The sequence below is a fragment of the Mytilus edulis genome, chromosome 10 (assembly GCF_963676685.1).
Source record: "Mytilus edulis chromosome 10, xbMytEdul2.2, whole genome shotgun sequence".
Taxonomy (NCBI): domain Eukaryota; kingdom Metazoa; phylum Mollusca; class Bivalvia; order Mytilida; family Mytilidae; genus Mytilus; species Mytilus edulis.
This window is the reverse complement of record NC_092353.1, coordinates 77,428,164-77,448,434: the sequence shown is the minus strand read 5'-3', so window position 1 is coordinate 77,448,434 and position 20,271 is coordinate 77,428,164. Positions and strand designations below refer to the sequence as shown.

At 31.0% G+C, this 20,271-nt stretch overlaps 1 protein-coding gene across 1 annotated transcript in view; it reads right to left on the bottom strand.

The window, feature by feature from the left end:
* The window catches only part of LOC139493003 (E3 ubiquitin-protein ligase HACE1-like), a 31,709-nt gene extending 13,753 nt beyond the window's left edge, over nt 1-17,956 (bottom strand). The window contains exons 1-12 of the mRNA XM_071281147.1: nt 17,897-17,956; nt 16,171-16,272; nt 15,537-15,643; nt 11,505-11,667; nt 9,258-9,616; nt 6,507-6,575; nt 5,715-5,802; nt 4,090-4,201; nt 3,304-3,401; nt 2,365-2,452; nt 1,559-1,708; nt 843-904 (exon numbers count right to left, since the gene is read on the bottom strand). Coding sequence (XP_071137248.1) covers nt 843-904; nt 1,559-1,708; nt 2,365-2,452; nt 3,304-3,401; nt 4,090-4,201; nt 5,715-5,802; nt 6,507-6,575; nt 9,258-9,616; nt 11,505-11,667; nt 15,537-15,643; nt 16,171-16,272; nt 17,897-17,956 — 1,458 coding nt within the window. The remainder of the gene's footprint in view (nt 1-842; nt 905-1,558; nt 1,709-2,364; nt 2,453-3,303; nt 3,402-4,089; nt 4,202-5,714; nt 5,803-6,506; nt 6,576-9,257; nt 9,617-11,504; nt 11,668-15,536; nt 15,644-16,170; nt 16,273-17,896) is intronic.
* Between the last annotated feature and the right edge of the window lie 2,315 nt (nt 17,957-20,271).

Genomic DNA, 20,271 nt, shown 5'->3' with positions numbered 1-20,271 from the left:
TTGTCAAGACGTCAGATCAAAATAAATTGTGAAGGCTTTGAAAAAGATATAGTTCCTTGCATTTTCTACTTTAATTTCAGAAAAAAAGCAAAGAATTCAAATATCGAAAAATATTCAAAATATTCAACTTGTGACAGAACAACACTGATAATTAACTCATATACTACTTGCATTCGTGAATTTAATGTTTTTTTTTCAGTCACTGGTTGATTAATTTAATTTTGGATGTAACACGTCTTCTAATACTTTGCTTATCAGCTCATAGACTTAATTTTGTCATGTGACCCTGACGTCATCAAGGTTTTTTCTTGATTTACTTGTGTTTAAAATGGAATTAAGAATTAAATTATAAGAAATGCCTGTAATATTTTTTCTGCCTATTGGAAATAACATAAAAAATGTGTTGCACACTTTAAATAACCTGCTTCACATTTTTGATGTTATTTCGATCTTCATAGACATAAAAAAAACATTACAGTCATTCTTTGAATTTTTGTCTCTATTTAAATTCTCTGACTAGCTATTTGTATAAATATCTATAGAATGTCACAGATAGTTATTCAAAATTTACCCTACAAAAATCATATTTTATCTATCGATATTTTTGGGTAAAACAAACAAATGTTTAAAACAGAACTTATCAATGCATTTGTTATCTTTGTTTAGCTTTGCAAGAGAAAAAGTAAAATGTGGTTTCTTGAATGCTATATTAATGGCATGAAACCAGGTAATCAGTTACTGTATATGATAGCAAGTTTTTCAAGAGATATCAAATCTTTCTTCTGTTAATTGTATCATATTCTTGATTGATTAAAGGAAAATATTTTGAATAAAACACATACTTGTAGATTTTTAGCGTAGTCAGGATCAATAGATGCCACATCTGTATAGTTCACTGGAATACCTACAAATTAAAGGTCAAATTGTACATATGTTTTTATTCCTGTTTGTTATGGGAATAATAATATACTATTTAAAATAGTCAGATATCCTAGTGTTTCAATCTGTTGTTTTATTTAATTAGAATGTGCTGAAAGATAGTATGGTATGTTAACTTGTGATGCTTTCTTTGTGCAATGCCTGAACACTTGAGGTGTCTTCTTCTTTTATAGGAGTAACACGATGGGGATCACATATGGAACAAAATCTTCTTTCTCATCTGGAGCACCTGAGATCCCCCTCTTTTTTTAACTCAATCTTTATTTTTCTAGGTTGCGTTTTGTGTACTGTTTGTTTTTTCATTGTTTTTTTGTTGTTAGCTATCACATTCATATTGTCAGTTTGTTTTTGAATTACCAGTGAAAATATCACTGTGGTATCTTTTGCCTCTCATTTTTCAAAAGCAAACATTTTTTTAAACTACCCAAATGACATTAACCAATTAACCTATATTATGATAATAACAACTTTTCAGAAATTTTTGTTTGTAAAGTCTTACAACTTCCTATTTGAATTTTTATTCAATTATCACGGATGAGACTTTAAAGCATTCTCTTACATTCTAAACTACAAGCCTGGTATCTTTCACGAGGTTTAACTTACAGTTAATCAAACTTACCAAGGATATGTTTATAGAATGATCTGGTAAAGTAAACATTGATTAACTGCTTGTGATAGAGACACAGTCCTAAGATTTGTCCTGCAAATCTAAAGTAGTTAAGGTGGTCTGGATTAATAGCTGAGTTACTGTTTGGCTGGAATGTACTCCCTATAAAAAGATATTTTCATAAAAGGGTAAAAACGAACTCCTTAAAAAGATATTCACGCAATAATAGGATGAGAATGTAATTTTGGGCTAAAAAGTACATCTTAAATATATATCAACATAGATAATATATGTTGTCATGTATTAATGCATACATTATAAGAACCATCCATTAATATAATTATAGAGTATTTAGAACTTTTTCCAGTCCCTCCTTTACATGTGTTTTTCAGGTATGCACTAGTTAAAGTAGTTTCATTTTTTCTCTCTCAACAAGATAGGAAATGTATTTCTATACCAAGATCTTAATTTGGTGACAGTAGTTTTTGGTGTAAAAAATGGTTCCATCTTTGAAATTCTTGTGCTTCTTTTGCAACATTAAATTTATAGATCTGACATTTAATATTTCTGAAATCATCCAAAGTTTATTGTCTCTATGACAGCACATCTCCTTATTTTTCCTCATAACTATTTGTTAAGGTCTATTTGGTCAAGTAGCAATTGAAGTATTTAAACATTCATAGCTTTCAAGTTTTTCCTTTTGAGCGTTCTTGTTGATGGTAGATCAGAAGAGTGCTTTGGACATTTAAAACATATAAACGGTTATCTTAAAAAAAAATCATACCATTTATCTTTAAGCCTTAAAATATTTTACATACCATCTGCTGACTGGGTAAACAATGCATAATCTGGATTTAGGATTTCTTTAGATAAAACATCAAACCATTCTCTCACTACTCCCTGCCCCTACAATTAATCAAGTAAAAATAATGTTTAATGATTAAGATATCCCATTTGGTTTTTTATTTCATGGCCATTGCATTTAAATTTCTTTATCAAGAAATGGTATTACTCTATTTATTTCACTTGACTGGGCGGAGTTTAACGGATTCGCTCACAATAAAACAGTCCATCTATAGATAGGTGTTTTAGGATAAACTCATCAATGAAGTGCCAGTCATTGTTTTGTAAATTCCTTTGATGACACTGATAGGTGATTAGAAATCAGAAATAATTATAACGGTAATCATCCTTGTCACACACATCTTCAAATAGACTGTCCTTATGCAAATTAAAACAAAAGCTCCGCCCGATCAGTTGAAATAACATTGGTAATACTGGAGAGCAAGTTATGAATTCTTATCCTAAGCAATATGCTTGTTTCCAATTGTTAACTTTCTGATCTCGTGTTTGGTTTTAATTGGTGTCAGATGGCGGGATCCAGATAGCCTATAACACATTTAAATGACATAAGAATTCAGAGAATAGTAAAAGAGTATTTCTGGTAATGGAAATGATATGTATCATAGGTATTCCTTTGACATTTAGACAAAAACCAGATAAGAAATTTTGTTGTTATTCATTCATTTTCTTGATGTAAAAAAATAAACACACATAAGACCTATTTTTTTGAAAATATTGATATATTTATGACATTTAAAGATTTAGAATTTAACAACAAGAATATATAATTAAAGTTACAATAATCAATATTACTTATCTGACGTAAACTATTTAAAAACAAATTTTATATCTACAAAATATTTTAAAGAGAAGTACAAAAGATGGATAACAAATAATACAAATAATATAAGTACCATGCCCTCTTCACCATCAAACTTTAACGCCAGTCCTTTCTTCAATTTATCAGGATTTTCTTTAAGCACCCTATCACAGCTACTGTCAAATAGTCTTTCTGTTCATAAAAAAATAGGTACGGTAATCAGTTTTGTAAACATGAAATCATTATGTTTTGTACACAATTCCAACATTCAATATATGTTGTATAAGAGACATATGGAAGACGTTACTTTCTAGTCATGAAATAATAATAAAACAAATCTGGTAAGGAACACCCCTTCGTTACACAATGATATTTTTTTATTTACAAATAAACATAAAATTTAACTAAATATTTCTTTTCTAATAACTAGTTGTGGTTTGTATATTTGAATAAACAAATATGTGTACTTAAACTTATCATATTGGCATCATAATATAACTTAAATATGCAATGCTATTATAGTCATCTTGATCAATCAATTGAATAAAAATAATTTTACTCATCAAATTAATCAGTCTTTGCTTTATTATTAAGCTGTATTTAAATTAATTAAGAAAATATGGAGGGGGGGAGTAAAAATAACAAAAGATAAGATTATTTCCCTTTTTTATATAATTTAGCAAAACACTACCTCTATTTATAATGAGAATGTCCTGGTCAGTTGCTGGGATATGTAAAGCTTTACTTGGATTCTCATCATTGGATATATCCTTACCTCTATTTATAATGAGAATGTCCTCGTCTGGTCAGTTGCTGGGATATATCCTTACCTCTATTTATAATGAGAATGTCCTTGTCAGTTGCTGGGATATATCCTTACCTCTATTTATAATGAGAATGTCCTCGTCAGTAGCTGGGATATGTAATACTTCACTTGGATTTTCATCATCGGATATATTCTGGTAAAACCATTCTCTTCTTTTCACGAAAGGCTGAGGAAAATTATTAAAATAATTGAATTAAAACATTTTATCACAAAGTTTTTTTTCTAAAATTGAAATTTGAACTTAAAATTGAGAATGGAAATGGGGAATGTGTCAAAATATATACTAGTCCAGTGATAATGAACGCCATACTAATTTCCAAATTGACTAGTATTTATTTTATTTATGTTGCATAATAATCCATAACGTTGATTGGCAGAAGAAACAATTGGGAGGCATTCCGAAATTATATCTCATTTTTAAATGTACTTCATCATTACAGTACATGCTTCACATTATAACAGTACAACAGCTCATAGGAAACGAACAATCAAATTGATATAACTTGTATCCTAAAACGTAAATATAATGAACTAATTCTTCTTTTTGAATCAAATACAAGCTAAAGGTGAGATAATTTGGAAGTCTATAAAACAAATTATTGTCGTCTTTGCTACAATAAAGTTTGTTGTTCGTTGCTGTGTGATATATTTTTTTTTTTTGGTAAAAAAATGTATATATTAATTAGGACATTAGTTTTCTCTTTTGAATTGTTTTGCATTTGTGATTTCAGGGACTTTAAAACCTGACTATGGGGTATGTTATTTGCTCATTGTTGAAGGCCGTAAGGTGACCTGTTAATGATTATTTCTTTGTCATTTGGTCTCTTGTGAAGAGTTGCCTTATTGGCAATCATACCACATCTTCTTTTTTATTTTCTATTTTCTAAATATAAATCATGCAATTCAAGATGGCAGCTAGTTCGTTTTTACTACCATACAACATTAATGCGGCAACATGTCTATAGAGTATTTATCTATAACTAGCATTGTTAGACCATACTGTTTGTATCAGATTAAGACACTGGTATTATACACCACTAATAGTTAAAAGCTGCAGCTTTGTATGTGACAATTTTCACTTAAAAATTAATTTGGTACTATGCACAATTAGTTATACAAGCATATTTTGGGTACAACTTAATTAGACACTTTTATAGTGACTGTCATTAATGCTAAATATACAAATTTCCTTGAGCGCAATTATAATGGTGCCACTATTAATCCATCATTCTGTCCCTGCAGCATGTGCAGAATGTTTAAGAAGGACTATGAATTAGGAGCTGTCAATTATGTGTTTTTTTTGCATTACCTATAGTTTTTGTTTGTTATATATAATACACATAATAAACATGAAGTTATGGTACCTGGAGTCACCTCTATGTCATTAGTTATCTGTAATACTGTAAATTCAAAAATTATTGAGATGTTTTTTATTATTGCAAAAAATGCAACAGGGTGATCATCGCAATAATTTAAACTCGCATTTTGAATTTTTTATATAGGAATTAAACTAGATTTTTCTCCATATCGCAAAAATTAACATTGCATTTTAGTCAAAAATGACAAAATCACAATAATACCTGCATGTCACTATTTCTTAAATTACAGTACTCATAGTCTCATATATATATATATATATATATATATATATATATATATATATATATACTAATTCATACCTGCAATTTAATGATATGTATAAACTGGGACATCAGTTCTGGACATTCCAATAAGAAATGGAAATGATCAAATATCACAGTGGTATTTCTGAAAATATATCAACTGAGACATTAATTATGGACATTCAATAGTACATCAATATGGTGAAGTCTTAGGGACCCAACAAAACTATTTGACTTATTTTACATTCTAATCCTACAAGGTCCCAATTACATTAAGTTGTTTCATTTCAAGAATGTATCTTGTATCGTCAGCCAGGAGTGTAAAGGAGGAATAAGTTTTGCAAGTATTTCAACACAATGAGGTTCTACTCTAACTAAAATATGACCTTGCTATCTGGTATTTTACTATCTTTCATCGATTACTGTAAATTCAGAAATTATTGCAAGCATTTATTATTGCGATTTTTTCAATTTTAGCTAGTATGCAATTTTATTTTTTGTGATATTGAGAAAAGTCCTGTTCAATTTATATAAAAAATTTCAAAATATGAGTTAAAATTATTGCTATTATAACCCTGTCGTATTTTTAGCAATAATAAAAACATCACAATAATTTCTGAATTTACAGCATATCATAATAAATTTGCACTATCATCTGATGAATACACATATCTTTTTATAAATTATGAGCAAATAACCTGATCTTTCATTCAGTTATAGTAAAAATTCCTAAATTTTACTGCTTTTAATAAATAAATAGCATGCGTTCAACCATGTTATGGTATGCAAAAAATTCTCATCATGTTATAGGTATTTTAATAATGTAAAACAAACTATATGTGTGTTTACCTCTGAACTAAAGCTTTGAGCACCTTATTATGTTTACAAACAAACTCTATAAATCTTGGAGATGTAATCCTAAAATCAAAGTAAAAACTAATCATTTTTAAATAACTCAAAAGCATTTTGAAGTAAACAGACTAGAAAATGTCATGCATTTTAAAATAAAGGGCTGCGCTATAGCGCATGATACGCCCGTTGCTCTTTTAACTTGTTTTTTATGCTTTAAATGAATTTATATGATCAACTAGAAATATATATACAAATCAAAAGGGATGTTACATTAATATATTCACCAAAGTTTCATAAAATCCCCCTTTTTTAAGTATAAAAATTCATTACTTAAGAAAATGTAAAATCTGAAATTTATAAAAATGGAAAGGGAGCTTATGTCAATAGATATAAACAATTTATCAAAGTTGCATAAAATTTTGTGAAAGTGTTAGTTATTGTCCCAAAATTGGAAAATCCCCCCTTTTTTAAGCATAAAAATTCATAACACGGAAATGTAAAATCTGAAATTTATAAAAATTGAAAGGGAGCTTACATCAATAGATATAAACAATTCACTAAAGTTTAATGGACATTGGTGAAAGCCTTTTTGAGTTATTGTCCGAAGTGTTGAAAATCCCCCTTTTTTTATGAATAAAGCCCTATAAATCCAAAACTTAAAATCTGAAATTTATAAAAATTGAAAGGGAGCTTACGTCAATAGATATAAACAATTCACCAAAGTTTCATGGACATTGGTGAAAGCCTTTTTGAGTTATTGTCCGAAGTGTTGAAAATCCCCCTTTTTTTATGAATAAAGCCCCATAAATCCAAAACTTAAAATCTGAAATTTATAAAAATTGAAAGGGAGCTTACATCAATAGATATGAACAATTCACCAAAGTTTCATGGACATTGGTGAAAGCCTTTTTGAGTTATTGTCCGAAGTGTTGAAAATCCCCCTTTTTTTATGAATAAAGCCCCATAAATCCAAAACTTAAAATCTGAAATTTATAAAAATTGAAAGGGAGCTTACATCAATAGATATGAACAATTCACCAAAGTTTCATGGACATTGGTGAAAGCCTTTTTGAGTTATTGTTGGAAGTGTTGAAAATCCTCCCTTTTTTATGAATAAAACCCAATAAATCCAAAACTTAAAATCTGAAATTAAAAAAAAACGAAAGGGAGCTCATGTAAATATTTGTTGGCATGACACGGGTTATGTTCTTCTCATATATGTTATGATGGTATGATACTAAACCCCTAACGGGAAGGATTGTGCCTGATGTTCATATGATGAAATCATAATCTTTCAGTCAGTTTAATTGAAGTCTGGAGCTGGCATGTCAGTTAACTGCTAGTAGTCTATTGTTATTCCTGTATTATTGTCATTTTGTTTATTTTCTTTGGTTACATCTTCTGAAATCAGACTCGGACTTCTCTTGAACTGAATTTTAATGTGCGTATTGTTATGCGTTTACTTTTCTACATTGGCTAGAGGTATAGGGGGAGGGTTGAGATCTCACAACATGTTTAACCCCGCCGCATTTTTGCGCCTGTCCCAAGTCAGGAGCCTCTGGCCTTTGTTAGTCTTGTATTATTTTAATTTTAGTTTCTTGTGTACAATTTGGAAATTAGTATGGCGTTCATTATCACTGAACTAGTATATATTTGTTTAGGGGCCAGTTGAAGGACGCCTCCGGGTGCGGGAATTTTTCGCTACATTGTTGGTGACCTTCTGCTGTTGTTTTTTTCTACTGTCGGATTGTTGTCTCTTTGGCACATTCCCCATTTCCATTCTCAATTTTATAATTCACTTAAGTTTCATGCAAATTGGTGAAAGTGTTTTTGAGTTACTGTCCGAAGTGTGGACGACGGACGGACAGATGGACGGGCAGACGGAAGGACGGATGGACAACGGTATACCATAATACGTCCCGTCTAAAAGACGACGGGCGTATAAAAAACTTTCAATAAAATTTCTGCTTTAAAACAAAATGTCTTCAACAAAAACATACATTTTCTTCATGCAAACAATGCAGAAATTACAGTATACATTGTTTCAATAATTTAGATTCAAGCATCACTGAATAGCCTTCTGTATAGGAGAGCAAATTTGGCATACAAAAGTTTAACTTATTCTCAAGGCTACTTTTTAAAACTTTTACTCTATTTTTTGTATCTTGTTTGTGTTTTTTGTTGGATAGTAATTATACAAAATCCCATTATTTTCATATATTTTTGGTCTTAAATAGTTATTATATAGATTTAGATAAAAAAAAAAAAAAACCATACACACACAATAGACAACACCAACCCCTTATATTCAACTTTGTAGTTCCAAAGTAATAGACGTCCAAACTAATATCAATGGAAACTGCAAATGGTCAAAAAGGCCAGATCTGGCCTTGAAAGCATTATGGGAAGGTTATAGTTCAGTTTTACTTGTGGATAAAAACCTCCACATTTCTTTCTTGACCAAATGTCATAAAACTGAAGCATAAAACAAAAATAAATACACACTCCAGCTGTCAACAGAATGCCTAAATAAGATTTGTAAGTCAAATGGATACTTTAACAAATATTGTTATTCTAACTTAATATTTTATATGTAAATGTCATGAATTGAAATTTGTTTTTTACTCTGATTGGATATGATAAGAACATGTGATAAAATATGCGGTACTGTGATTGGGTAAGAACATGTTATACAAAATGTCTTACTCTAACTGGGCATGACAAAACATGTGATATAAAAAGTCTTACTCTGATTGGGTGTGACAAGAACATGTGATATAAAATGCCTGAACAACACCACAGATTCTTGGTAATGTAGCACCAATTACATCCTGGTCCTCTAAACTCATATGTTTTAAAATTCCCTCAGATACTTGAAGTTTATCTTTACTACAGTTCACATCTGAGTACTGATTAGCTGCCTTTTGTTGTTGTGGAGATGCATTTGAGGAGTTAGTGGTATTTGTTGTCTTTGGCTTTTCAGCTGGCTGGGATTCATTATCTTTTTCTGCAAGATTTGCCATAGATTGACTGGGACTTTTCTGATCAAATTCTACTTGTAATAAATTAAGCCAGTCTTCCAGAAGCTGCCATAGACTCTCTGCTGGCTGAAATATTTTATTATTGAAAAAAAATCAAAATTGACTTTTTTGATTTAAAGCACACTACATTATATACATATGAATGAATTCCAAAATTTGTTACATAGCAATGATGACCAAGAAAAAGCTGAATTAAAATAAATTGGCAATTTATTGTTGGTTCATGTTGATGAAATAGCGCACCTATTATTTATACACTCAAAGTTTTTGATAATTCTGTATGAAAATTAATCAAGAAAAAGCCTCAGACATACAAAATGCAGTAAACAATGAAAACAACACTTTAGAAATTTCATGTTTGTAGCGATTTTCTGGATTTACCTTCACCAGGTACGCTCAAAGCTGAAAATTTAAAAGCCATGGACTATTACCTTGACGGACTTTCACTGTTTTATTTTCATGACCCTTCATTACTTTTATTAATATACACTGTATAAGTTTTGCATGCCTATTTTTTCCTTTTTTCCATGTATTACAGTTATTAAACAACTAACAACCAGATGCTCCACAGGGCGCAGCTTTATACGACCACAGAGTTTGAACCCTGAACAGTTGGAACAAGTATGGAATTAACATTCCAGCTTGATACAGCTCTGAATTTAGATTCTGATTGTGGTCTAAGAACTTAAACTTAAAAACTTAAAAATTTTAAATTGGACATTTACATATTACTGTGGATTCATTTATTTTCGTGGATTAAGGAAAACTAGCATGTTCGTGGATATTTAATTTTGTGGTTTTGATAAAATCTACATATAAGCCTATAGAAAATGTATCATTCGTTGAATATTTAATTTCGTGGTTCATTTGTAACCACGAAATCCACGAAAATTGGTATCCAACGAAAATTAATGAATCCACAGTATGGTCCAATATCCAAAATCTAAATACATGGTTAGATTCAGCATATCAAAGAACCCCATATTTTCAATTTTTGTTGAAATCAAACAAAGTTAAATTTTGTACCCCGATTTGGACCAACTTGAAACTGGGCCTATAATCAAAAATCTAAGTACATGTTTAGATTCAGCATATCAAAGAACTCCAAGTTCAATTTTTATTAAAATCAAACTAAGTTTAATTTTGGACCCTTTGGACCTTAATGTAGACCAATTTGAAAACTGGACCAAAAATTAAGAGTCTACATACACATTTAGATTCACCATATATATCAAAGAATCCCAATTATTCAATTTTTGATGAAATCAAACAAAGTTTAGTTTTGGACCCTATGGGCCCCTAATTCCTAAACTGTTGGGACCAAAACTCCCAAAATCAATCCCAACCTTCCTTTTATGGTCATAAACCTTGTGCTTAGATTTCATAGATTTCTATTTACTTATACTAACGTTATGGTGCGAAAACCAAGAAAAATGCTTATTTGGGCCCCTTTTTGGTCCCTAATTCCTTAACTGTTGGGACCAAAACTCCCAACATCAATCCCAACCTTCCTTTTGTGCTCATAAACCTTGTGTTTAAATTTCATAGATTTCTATTTACTAATACTAAAGTTATTGTGCAAAAAAAAAAAGAAAATGCTTATTTGAGCCCTTTTTTGGCCCCTAATTCCTTAACTGTTGGGATCAAAACTCCCAAAATCAATCCCAACCTTCCTTTTGTGGTCATAGACCTTGTGTTTAAATTTCATAGATTTGTATTAACTTAAACTAAAGTTATAATGGAAAACCAATGTGTCTTGTATTTGGTATGAGCCATACAAGAAAAGCTGTCAAAATTCAAACTGTCACTGTGTCACTCTTTGTTTTTCAAAAAATCACAATTTTCAAAATAAACAAATCAGGGCAATGGTTTCTAAATTAAAAGTATATAACATGTATTTGTTTTTATTATGCAACTTTCGATATAATTTCAGTGATATAAATAATTTAATAACCTTGAATATCCTTATAGTTTTTGGTGAGACTGGAGTAACACCATTGGCTACTGCTGACTGTATGGATGATGTCATAGATTGATATACTGATGTGTAAAGTTTACATAAAACTCTGACACAGGTCAACAGTACAGAAACATGGACTTCAACATTACTGGATAAACTAAAAATAAGAATAAACATAGTATAAGTTAATAAATTAAAAGGATATTCTTATGCAACAACGTTTGTAACGTTCATTTTGATTGGATAACGTCACTTTTTACATGGCATCAATTCACAATTTTTATTGGGACGTACGTGCAAGCGCAGACGACATATGACAGATTTTAATTACATATTTTAACGCTGTTTTCTGTCAGTTTCATTAGAATGGAGATAACAATATTTTATTTTAAGCTCCGACGGCATCTATTGGGGATTTGATGGTTGCAAATACCTGTTTACTGTCTCCGCTAATGCGTCGCCAGTAAACTTAATTTGCGACCATCAAATCCTCAATTGATGCCGTCGGAGCTTAAAATACAATACAGTTATTTCCTAGTTCTTCCACTTGTAAAGTTTTATAATATTTGCATGTTTGATGCAAACTAAAATTAGACAACAGAAACCAATTTTGGGGACATAAGGATGGACAAATGTGGCAGATAGGATGAACAAGGTAACACTTAATGCGGGGTCCATAAAAAGCCACTTATTCATAGCCCAATTGCTTTCTATGTTAAACCTGCAATTTGAAGCATAAATGGCTACTTTGTCTCAAGTTCAAAAACAGTGGCAGTCAGTCATGTCATTTATAGAACTATACCTTATCCTGACTTGTATTGGATAATTCAACATACTAAGTGTGCACTGGTTTCTGGATTTTCGGTTGTACAAAAAACTTTTGAACTGAACAGCAGAGCAAATATGCTCCCTGTTATAATTTCATATATCTTTTTTATTATTCAAAAGAAACTTTTTTAACAAGGATACTTCAGTGATTAAAAGTCATTAAGCTTTCATTTGTTACCAAAATTACTAAAATTGTTCACTATTGACAAAGTTACAGCTATCTGACATACGAACTATTTTACAAAATATTATAATTTTTTATATTACTTTCTTTCTAACCAGGACCAAATAAGTGGTTTATTTATGGTTTTGGTATCTACATACATATATATGAAAAAAAAAATCAGGAAATATTTTAGAACAAACTGGTATTGTACATTTCTTTCTATCCTGCAGGATGTCACAGTTTAAGAGTTTTCCTTTGAATTATTTAAAAAATATTTCACTTTACTTTTCAGATGAAAGTTATATTTGTAAATGTACATCATTGTATGACATTAAATTGCATTAAAACTTATAAGATCTCATTTCCTTTCAGCTAAACCTATCAATTGTTAACTGTAGTTGGTCGTGCTCACACAGTGTATAGATTAGTTAATGTAAAGTAAGAAGAGGCTGAGATTGATAGGACTGTGAGATTGATAGGTATGTTAATTCACAAAATTATAGCAATTAAAGCAATGTCAAATTGTCCAGTTTTATGTATTTTCATTGAAATAGGGATACTTTACAAACAAAATGTATTTTAAGGTGGTGTGGATGTCTTCCTCCATCTTGGATTGTAAAAAAACGGGAAACAAAGGTCCAGATTTTCTATCAAGTTAGCAAAATTTGATGCAGGAATTCAGATATTAAATGTGAATTTTCAATTAAAAGAACCAATTTACAAGAATATAACTTATAAATATTAATATTTTTGCAAATATTGATTATTTTTGGCTGTTTATAAAAAAACAAAAATTGGCATTTTAAGGGGAGGTAACTCTAGTACAGTGCATTTTCTGAAGGATTCTACATGGAATATTCCTATTTTGTATTTTACCCGGAAAAAACGTCAGTGACCCTATCTTTTCTTTTGATATTCTCAAAGCATTGTCTGAAAGCTATCTTTTGCTTAAGTATTTAACAATTCTATCATTTTGTTTAGTTTCTAATCACAAAATGGTGTTTTTCCAGTATAAACCATACAAAATGTGTCATTTTGTCACGTCCTGTAGCTTGAGAAAATGCACGATGACCTGTCATATTTATTATATTTTTCAACATAAATCAATAGATACTACGTTTTGGCAAAGTATGAACAAATTCTATCATTTTTATTTTAGACTCCCATACCACCTTAATGCCACTAATTTATCTGATAAAAGTTTTGGTTAAAAATTATCCTAAATCTACATTAATAAATACCCTTTCATATTTTCAAAGGGGTCAAAGTAAAAAAATGCTTGAAAATCTTAGCATCCAAGGAAATTTCATATTATAATACAGTGTTCTAGCTAGAAATCAAAAGGGGCAGGGTGCCAGTGGAGGGCAGGGCACTTTTTATGATAAGAAAAGGCACTGCTCATTTTTTTGTCTACATTTCTGTGTGTATCACGAGTTAACGAATCTCTTTTTTTTTACTGTATGTGTTGTTTTTTTTTTAAATAAAGATGTTTTTCAACTATAGTCTTTATTTCATTGTTTGTGTAATTATGAATGATATAGTACATCTTCATCAACATATTATGTTTTTACAGTTTAACTTCACTCTACCCATTTTTTGTGGGTTTTTTTTCTATATAGCAATTATAGCTTTTAATGCATCATATGATGTAATTGAGAGCATTACTAATTTAACAATGTTTAGAACATGGATTGCTAAAAGTATAATTATCAAGTAGAAATTGCAATATATATTTTTTAATATGTTCAAAGACAGTTAATATCTTTAAGGTAACATTATTATGTTATTATATATTCAATTGGTAATTTATTCCTTTTTTTGATACTAGATAATATTTTAAGAGCACACATTTGTAATAAGCTAAAACAGGGGAAGTAACTCCAAAATCAATTTCCACCACGTTTGGGTTAATTAAAAACTGTGCTTGTCGCTAACAAGTTGAGATGGAAGGCATTTCTGTAAAGGCATAGTTTTATTTTGATGACTTAAATTCAATTCTAAAGTCATGAAAGTCTTCACTTATATACGCTCTTCCATTGTGACTTGGAGATCGAAAATGCAGACCCAAGCTAAACACACTCGCTGACACATTCATCAAAAGTATGACAAAAAGATACATTGTCCTAATTAAATTACCTAGTTATTAACAATGATTAACACCTTTGAAGTCTTTATCATTGTAATTGAGTGTAATGACATGATTAACCTGGGGGCAATCACACAGGTGTCATATACATGTATGTAATTAACTTGGAGATCAGAAATCGATGAAACAAAATTTTACCAAAACGGCACAAGATAATTTTGGAAAAAGACGTCAGGGCAGAAGGGCGCGGATGAAGGCACCCAGGGCGCGGCTGAGGGCACCCAGGGCGCGGCGCCCTTCTATTTTAGGCTAGCGAGACCATTGTAATACATACAATGCCTTTTTATTGCTGTAACCATATGTTGATGATCAGATGGCTTCAAAATTGTAATATGCATAACAGTAATAGGAATATCAAAGCAAACAGTTGAATTTTATGGTAGTTGGTACCTGAGTTCATCCTCAGTTTTTGGTACAGATCATGTCATTAAGCATTCAGATAGCTTTTGTTTACTGTTATTTGTATGTTTATCTCTTCTATTTTGGCTGTAATAAGTTCACAGTCACGTCCGGTCAGAATGGGGAAGTTAAATCTGATGTCTCGTGTAAAGAGAGCGCCACACTCTTTGCACGTTAAGAACCCTTGCAACAACTCTTTGAGGGCCCGTAGTTGGCCTGTTGCAAGGCAAACCCTCATTTTCCAGTGGCAGTCCAAATTTCCCTGACCATCATCCCAAATGGCCTATATTATGACAAGACCTACATATTGTATTTATTGTGAACTTGTTCTCGTCCTGAATATGCATGAAATATTTGCCACTGGACGTTAAGCAATCAACAATCAATCAATCTATTTTGGCCATGGTGTTTGTTACACAAACAGTATTTTATTGCCCCTTTGTATTACCCTTGACTTTTTATACAATGTAAAAATAAGTCAGCTAACCTCAGAAGATTATGTCCAATGTTTGATAGTTCCTCAGCTAAAGCTACCAATATTCCATCTGCCATTTCATTATTCTTTTTACACAGAAATTTCAGCACCTTCAAATACTTAAAATATAAAAAGAAAGTTTTTATCTTAATTTCTGGTGTCTGATCTGTATTATGATACAGATTGTGTATGATTGCCGATTGTAATATTTTTACTGTGTATCGATTTGCATGGCCTCTCTGTGATGTGTGCATTGCAAAAATTCTAATCACAAAAATACTGAACTCAGAGGCAAATTCAAAACGGAAAGTCCTTAATCAAATGGCAAAATCAAAAGCTCAAACATATCAAAAGAATGTATATCATATTTCTGACTTGGTACAGGCATTTTCTTCTGTACAAAATAGTGGATTAAACCTGGTTTTAAAGCTAGCTAAACCTCTCACTTGTCATCTTGTATGACAATTGCATCAAATTCCATTAAATTGACAATGATGTGTGAACAAAACAAACACAATAGGTAAAAGTGTCACAAATACAAGAGACAATTTCTGTATCATTTGGTCTCTTTTGGAGAGGTATCTCATTGGCAATCATACCACATCTTCTTATTTTTTATATGTACAGATTTTATAATTTCATTTACCATAGATTCTTTGAGATGTTCTTTCCTGACCATCTGAATCAATTGTTCAAATAATTTAGGAAAATGTGTCAGTAAATTGTCACAGGTTTCACAGTAGCCTCCCTGAAATATATAAAATAGAAAGGGTTTGTATATATATATATATACATAAGAGTATGTTAAAGTAAGGGCCCATTTTGACCTCAAATTTCAGGTTCATCACAAGATTTTGTACACTTTTTAAACACTTAAGTGTCTACTTTAGTCGATTCAATTAAGTTGTGTGAATATTAAACTTAATGAAAGATATTTGAGTCTGAGATTGTTTTGACCCATACCTGTCAACCTGTGACGATGAAAATGCAGGTCATGACTTGCATTGAAGAATCAAATCTCAGGTCATAACGCGTACGAACTTTTTTCGAGCTGAATTTCAGTATTTATGGTACATTTTCTTATAATGTATATCAAAGATACCAAAACATCAATGCATGTTCACTTGTTAAGTCATTTTAAATCTAATAAAATATTATTTCATTTAACTTTTAAAGATTTTTATAAATTGTGTAACTCAGTCTTATGTGCTTTACTTTTTGAGAAACAATACTACAATCATCAAACACTAGAATTTAATGTAATTCTTAAATGTTTGTGACTTTTGACTATGTAGCCTTTAACAACAATATTTTTCATTTGACAAGGAAATTAGACTATGATAAAATATAGTAATACAGTTAAAGGAAGTATAAATGTAAAAAAATAATTTTCAACTTTTTTTAAAAAATTGTATAAAGGTATAAAAAAATAATGAAAAGTTATTTTTCAATATGTATTTGAATTTTATATTTTTATGATTTAATCTTTTTCACCCATAAAACGTAAATATAAGGAATAATTTTGAATGGTGACAAATAAGGGGAAGTAACTCTAGTTCAGTTTGTAAACCAAATTATGGTGCAATTTATTTACGACCTAAAGCTAAGGTAATTGGTGTTAATTAACAGTGTGTTTGACACCAAAGCTGTCAAGTGAAGCCATGCACTTAATGGGTCACTTAATTTGACAGTTTACATAGCTAGATGAACTTCCTGTTCATGGAAGAAATTACGAATTTGCCGGTATTTCAAAGGAATATTACTTTTGAAATCAATCTCAAGGCTAAGAAATACGGGTGAAAACGGGTCATTTTCGGAATTTCCGGGTTATTTCAATGACCCGGCGGGTGTTCCGGGTGATCCTCAGAATTGTGAAAATCTCGGGTCACACCCGCAGAATACGGGTCAGTTGACAGGTATGTTTGACTTAAAAAAAACATGCTTACGGGAACATATAAAAATAATTTCATTGTTTCAGTAAATTTGTTAAATCTGTATGAAATATGTAACAATTGACAAAATTTCTGTAACAAGGAAATAAATGCTTATAAAATTATATGGATATAATAGACACAACAGGGAGATGTTCTTGAAAAATATACTAACATGAAACTGAAAGGGATACCATATTTTCCAAAATTCTAAATAAAACAATAATGATTATTTCCTGCTAACATGACTCATAACGAAACCTTGTTTTAAATTTTCCGTTGATAAGATTAGAATTATTAAGCTGAAACTATATAAAAGAGGGATGAAAGATACCAAAGGTTTCAACTTCATGAGGTAAAGTTGTCCTTAGATGGATTTGGCTAGTGTTTTAGGTTCTTCTTGGTCATGAAGCAGATCTGTTGGGGTGGAAAATGTCCTACCAGATACGCTTCTCTTAATGAAAGACACTTAAATCTGAGATTGTCTAGCTGCAGAACCATAGCTCTTAGGTCCTTATGTTATTTTTTTAACTCTTTCCGCAACATAAAAAAGGGACCATAAGAGTTACGGTTCCGCAGCTAGAGATTATTTTGACCTAAAAAGCATGTTTAAAATAGATAGATAGTTTATTCTCATAAAACCATGCAAGTACAAAGGTTAAAGAGAAGTTAAACTAGAGGCTCTAAAGAGCCTGTGTCGCTCACCTTGGTCTATGTGCATATTAAACAAAGGACACAAATGGATTCATGACAAAATTGTATTTTGGTGATGGTGATGTGTTTGAAGTTCTTACTTTACTGAACGATTTTGCTTCTTACAATTATATCTATCATGAACTTTGCCCATTAGTAACAGAGAACTATATTGGTAAAAATTTACATAAATTTACCAAATTAATGAAAATTGTTAAAAATTGACTATAAAGGGCAATAACTCCTTAAGGGTCAATTGACCATTTAGGTCATGTTGACTTATTTGTAGATCTTACTTTGCTGAACATTATTGCTGTTTACAGTTTATCTCTAACTATAATAATATTCAAGATAATAACCAAAAACAGCAAAATTTCTTCAAAATTACCAATTCAGGGGCAGCAACCCAACAACCGATTGACCGATTCATCTGAAAATTTCAGGGCAGATAGTTCTTGACCTGATAAACATTTTTATCCCCTGTCAGATTTCCTCAAAATGCTTTGGTTTTTGAGTTATAAGCCAAAAACTGCATTTTACCCCCTATGTTCTATTTTTAGCGGTGGCAGCCATCTTGGTTGGTTGACCAGGTCACGCCACACATTTTTTAAACTAGATACCCCAAAGATGATTGTGGCCAAGTTTGGATTAATTTGGCCAAGTAGTTTCAGAGGAGAAGATTTTTGTAAAAGATTACTTTAATTTACGAAAAATGGTTAAAAATTGACTATAAAGGGCAATAACTCCTAAACGGGTCAACTGACCATTTTGGTCATGTTGACTTATTTGTAGATCTTACTTTGCTGAACATTATTGCTGTTTACAGTTTATCTCTATCTATAATAATATTCAAGATAATAACCAAAAACAGCAAAATTTCCTCAAAATTACCAATTCAGGGGCAGCAACCCAACAACCGATTGACCGATTCATCTGAAAATTTTAGGGCAGATAGATCTTGACCTGATAAACATTTTTATCCCTGTCAAATTTCCTCAAAATGCTTTGGTTTTTGAGTTATAAGCCAAAAACTGCATTTTACCCCTTTGTTCTATTTTTAGCCGTGGCGGCCATCTTGGTTGGTTGACCAGGTCACGCCACACATTTTTTAAACTAGATGCCCCAATGATGATTGTGGCCAAGTTTGGATTAATTTGGCCAAGTAGTTTCAGAGGAGAAGATTTTTGTAAAAGATTACTTTAATTAACGAAAAATGGTTAAAAATTGACTATAAAGGGCAATAACTCCTAAACGGGTCAACTGACCATTTTGGTCATGTTGACTTATTTGTAGATCTTACTTTGCTGAACATTATTGCTGTTTACAGTTTATCTCTAACTATAATAATATTCAAGATAATAACCAAAAACAGCAAAATTTCTTCAAAATTACCAATTCAGGGGCAGCAACCCAACAACCGATTGACCGATTCATCTGAAAATTTCAGGGCAGATAGATCTTGACCTGATAAACATTTTTACCACATGTCAGATTTGCTCTAAATGCTTTGGTTTTTGAGTTATAAGCCAAAAACTGCATTTTACCCCTATGTTCTATTTTTAGCCGTGGCGGCCATCTTGGTTGGTTGACCGGGTCACGCCACACATTTTTTAAACTAGATACCCCAATGATGATTGTGGCCAAGTTTGGTTTGATTTGGCCCAGTAGTTTCAGAGGAGAAGATTTTTGTAAAAGTTAACGACGACGGACGCAGGACGACGGACGCCGGACGCAAAGTGATGGGAAAAGCTCACTTGGCCCTTCGGGCCAGGTGAGCTAAAAATAATACATGACGTAAATCCACCCACAAAAATAAAAAAATGCATTAAAAATGCATAAAATTCTAAATTTCGGATGAGAGAATATATGTATAAACTTATATATAGTCAAATGTAAAAGTTAAAATTGTATAAAGAAATTCTTTCTATAAAGCATAAGTATGGTAAACAAATTATGGCTGTTAAGAAGGAGTGAGCTTACTATAAATACATCTTATAAAATTGCAGAGGTTTCTCAGGGAACATATAAAAGTAATTTTATTGTTTCAGTAAATTTGTCAAATTTGTATGAATTTGAAACAATTGACAAAATTTCTGCAACAAGGAAATAAATGCCTATGAATG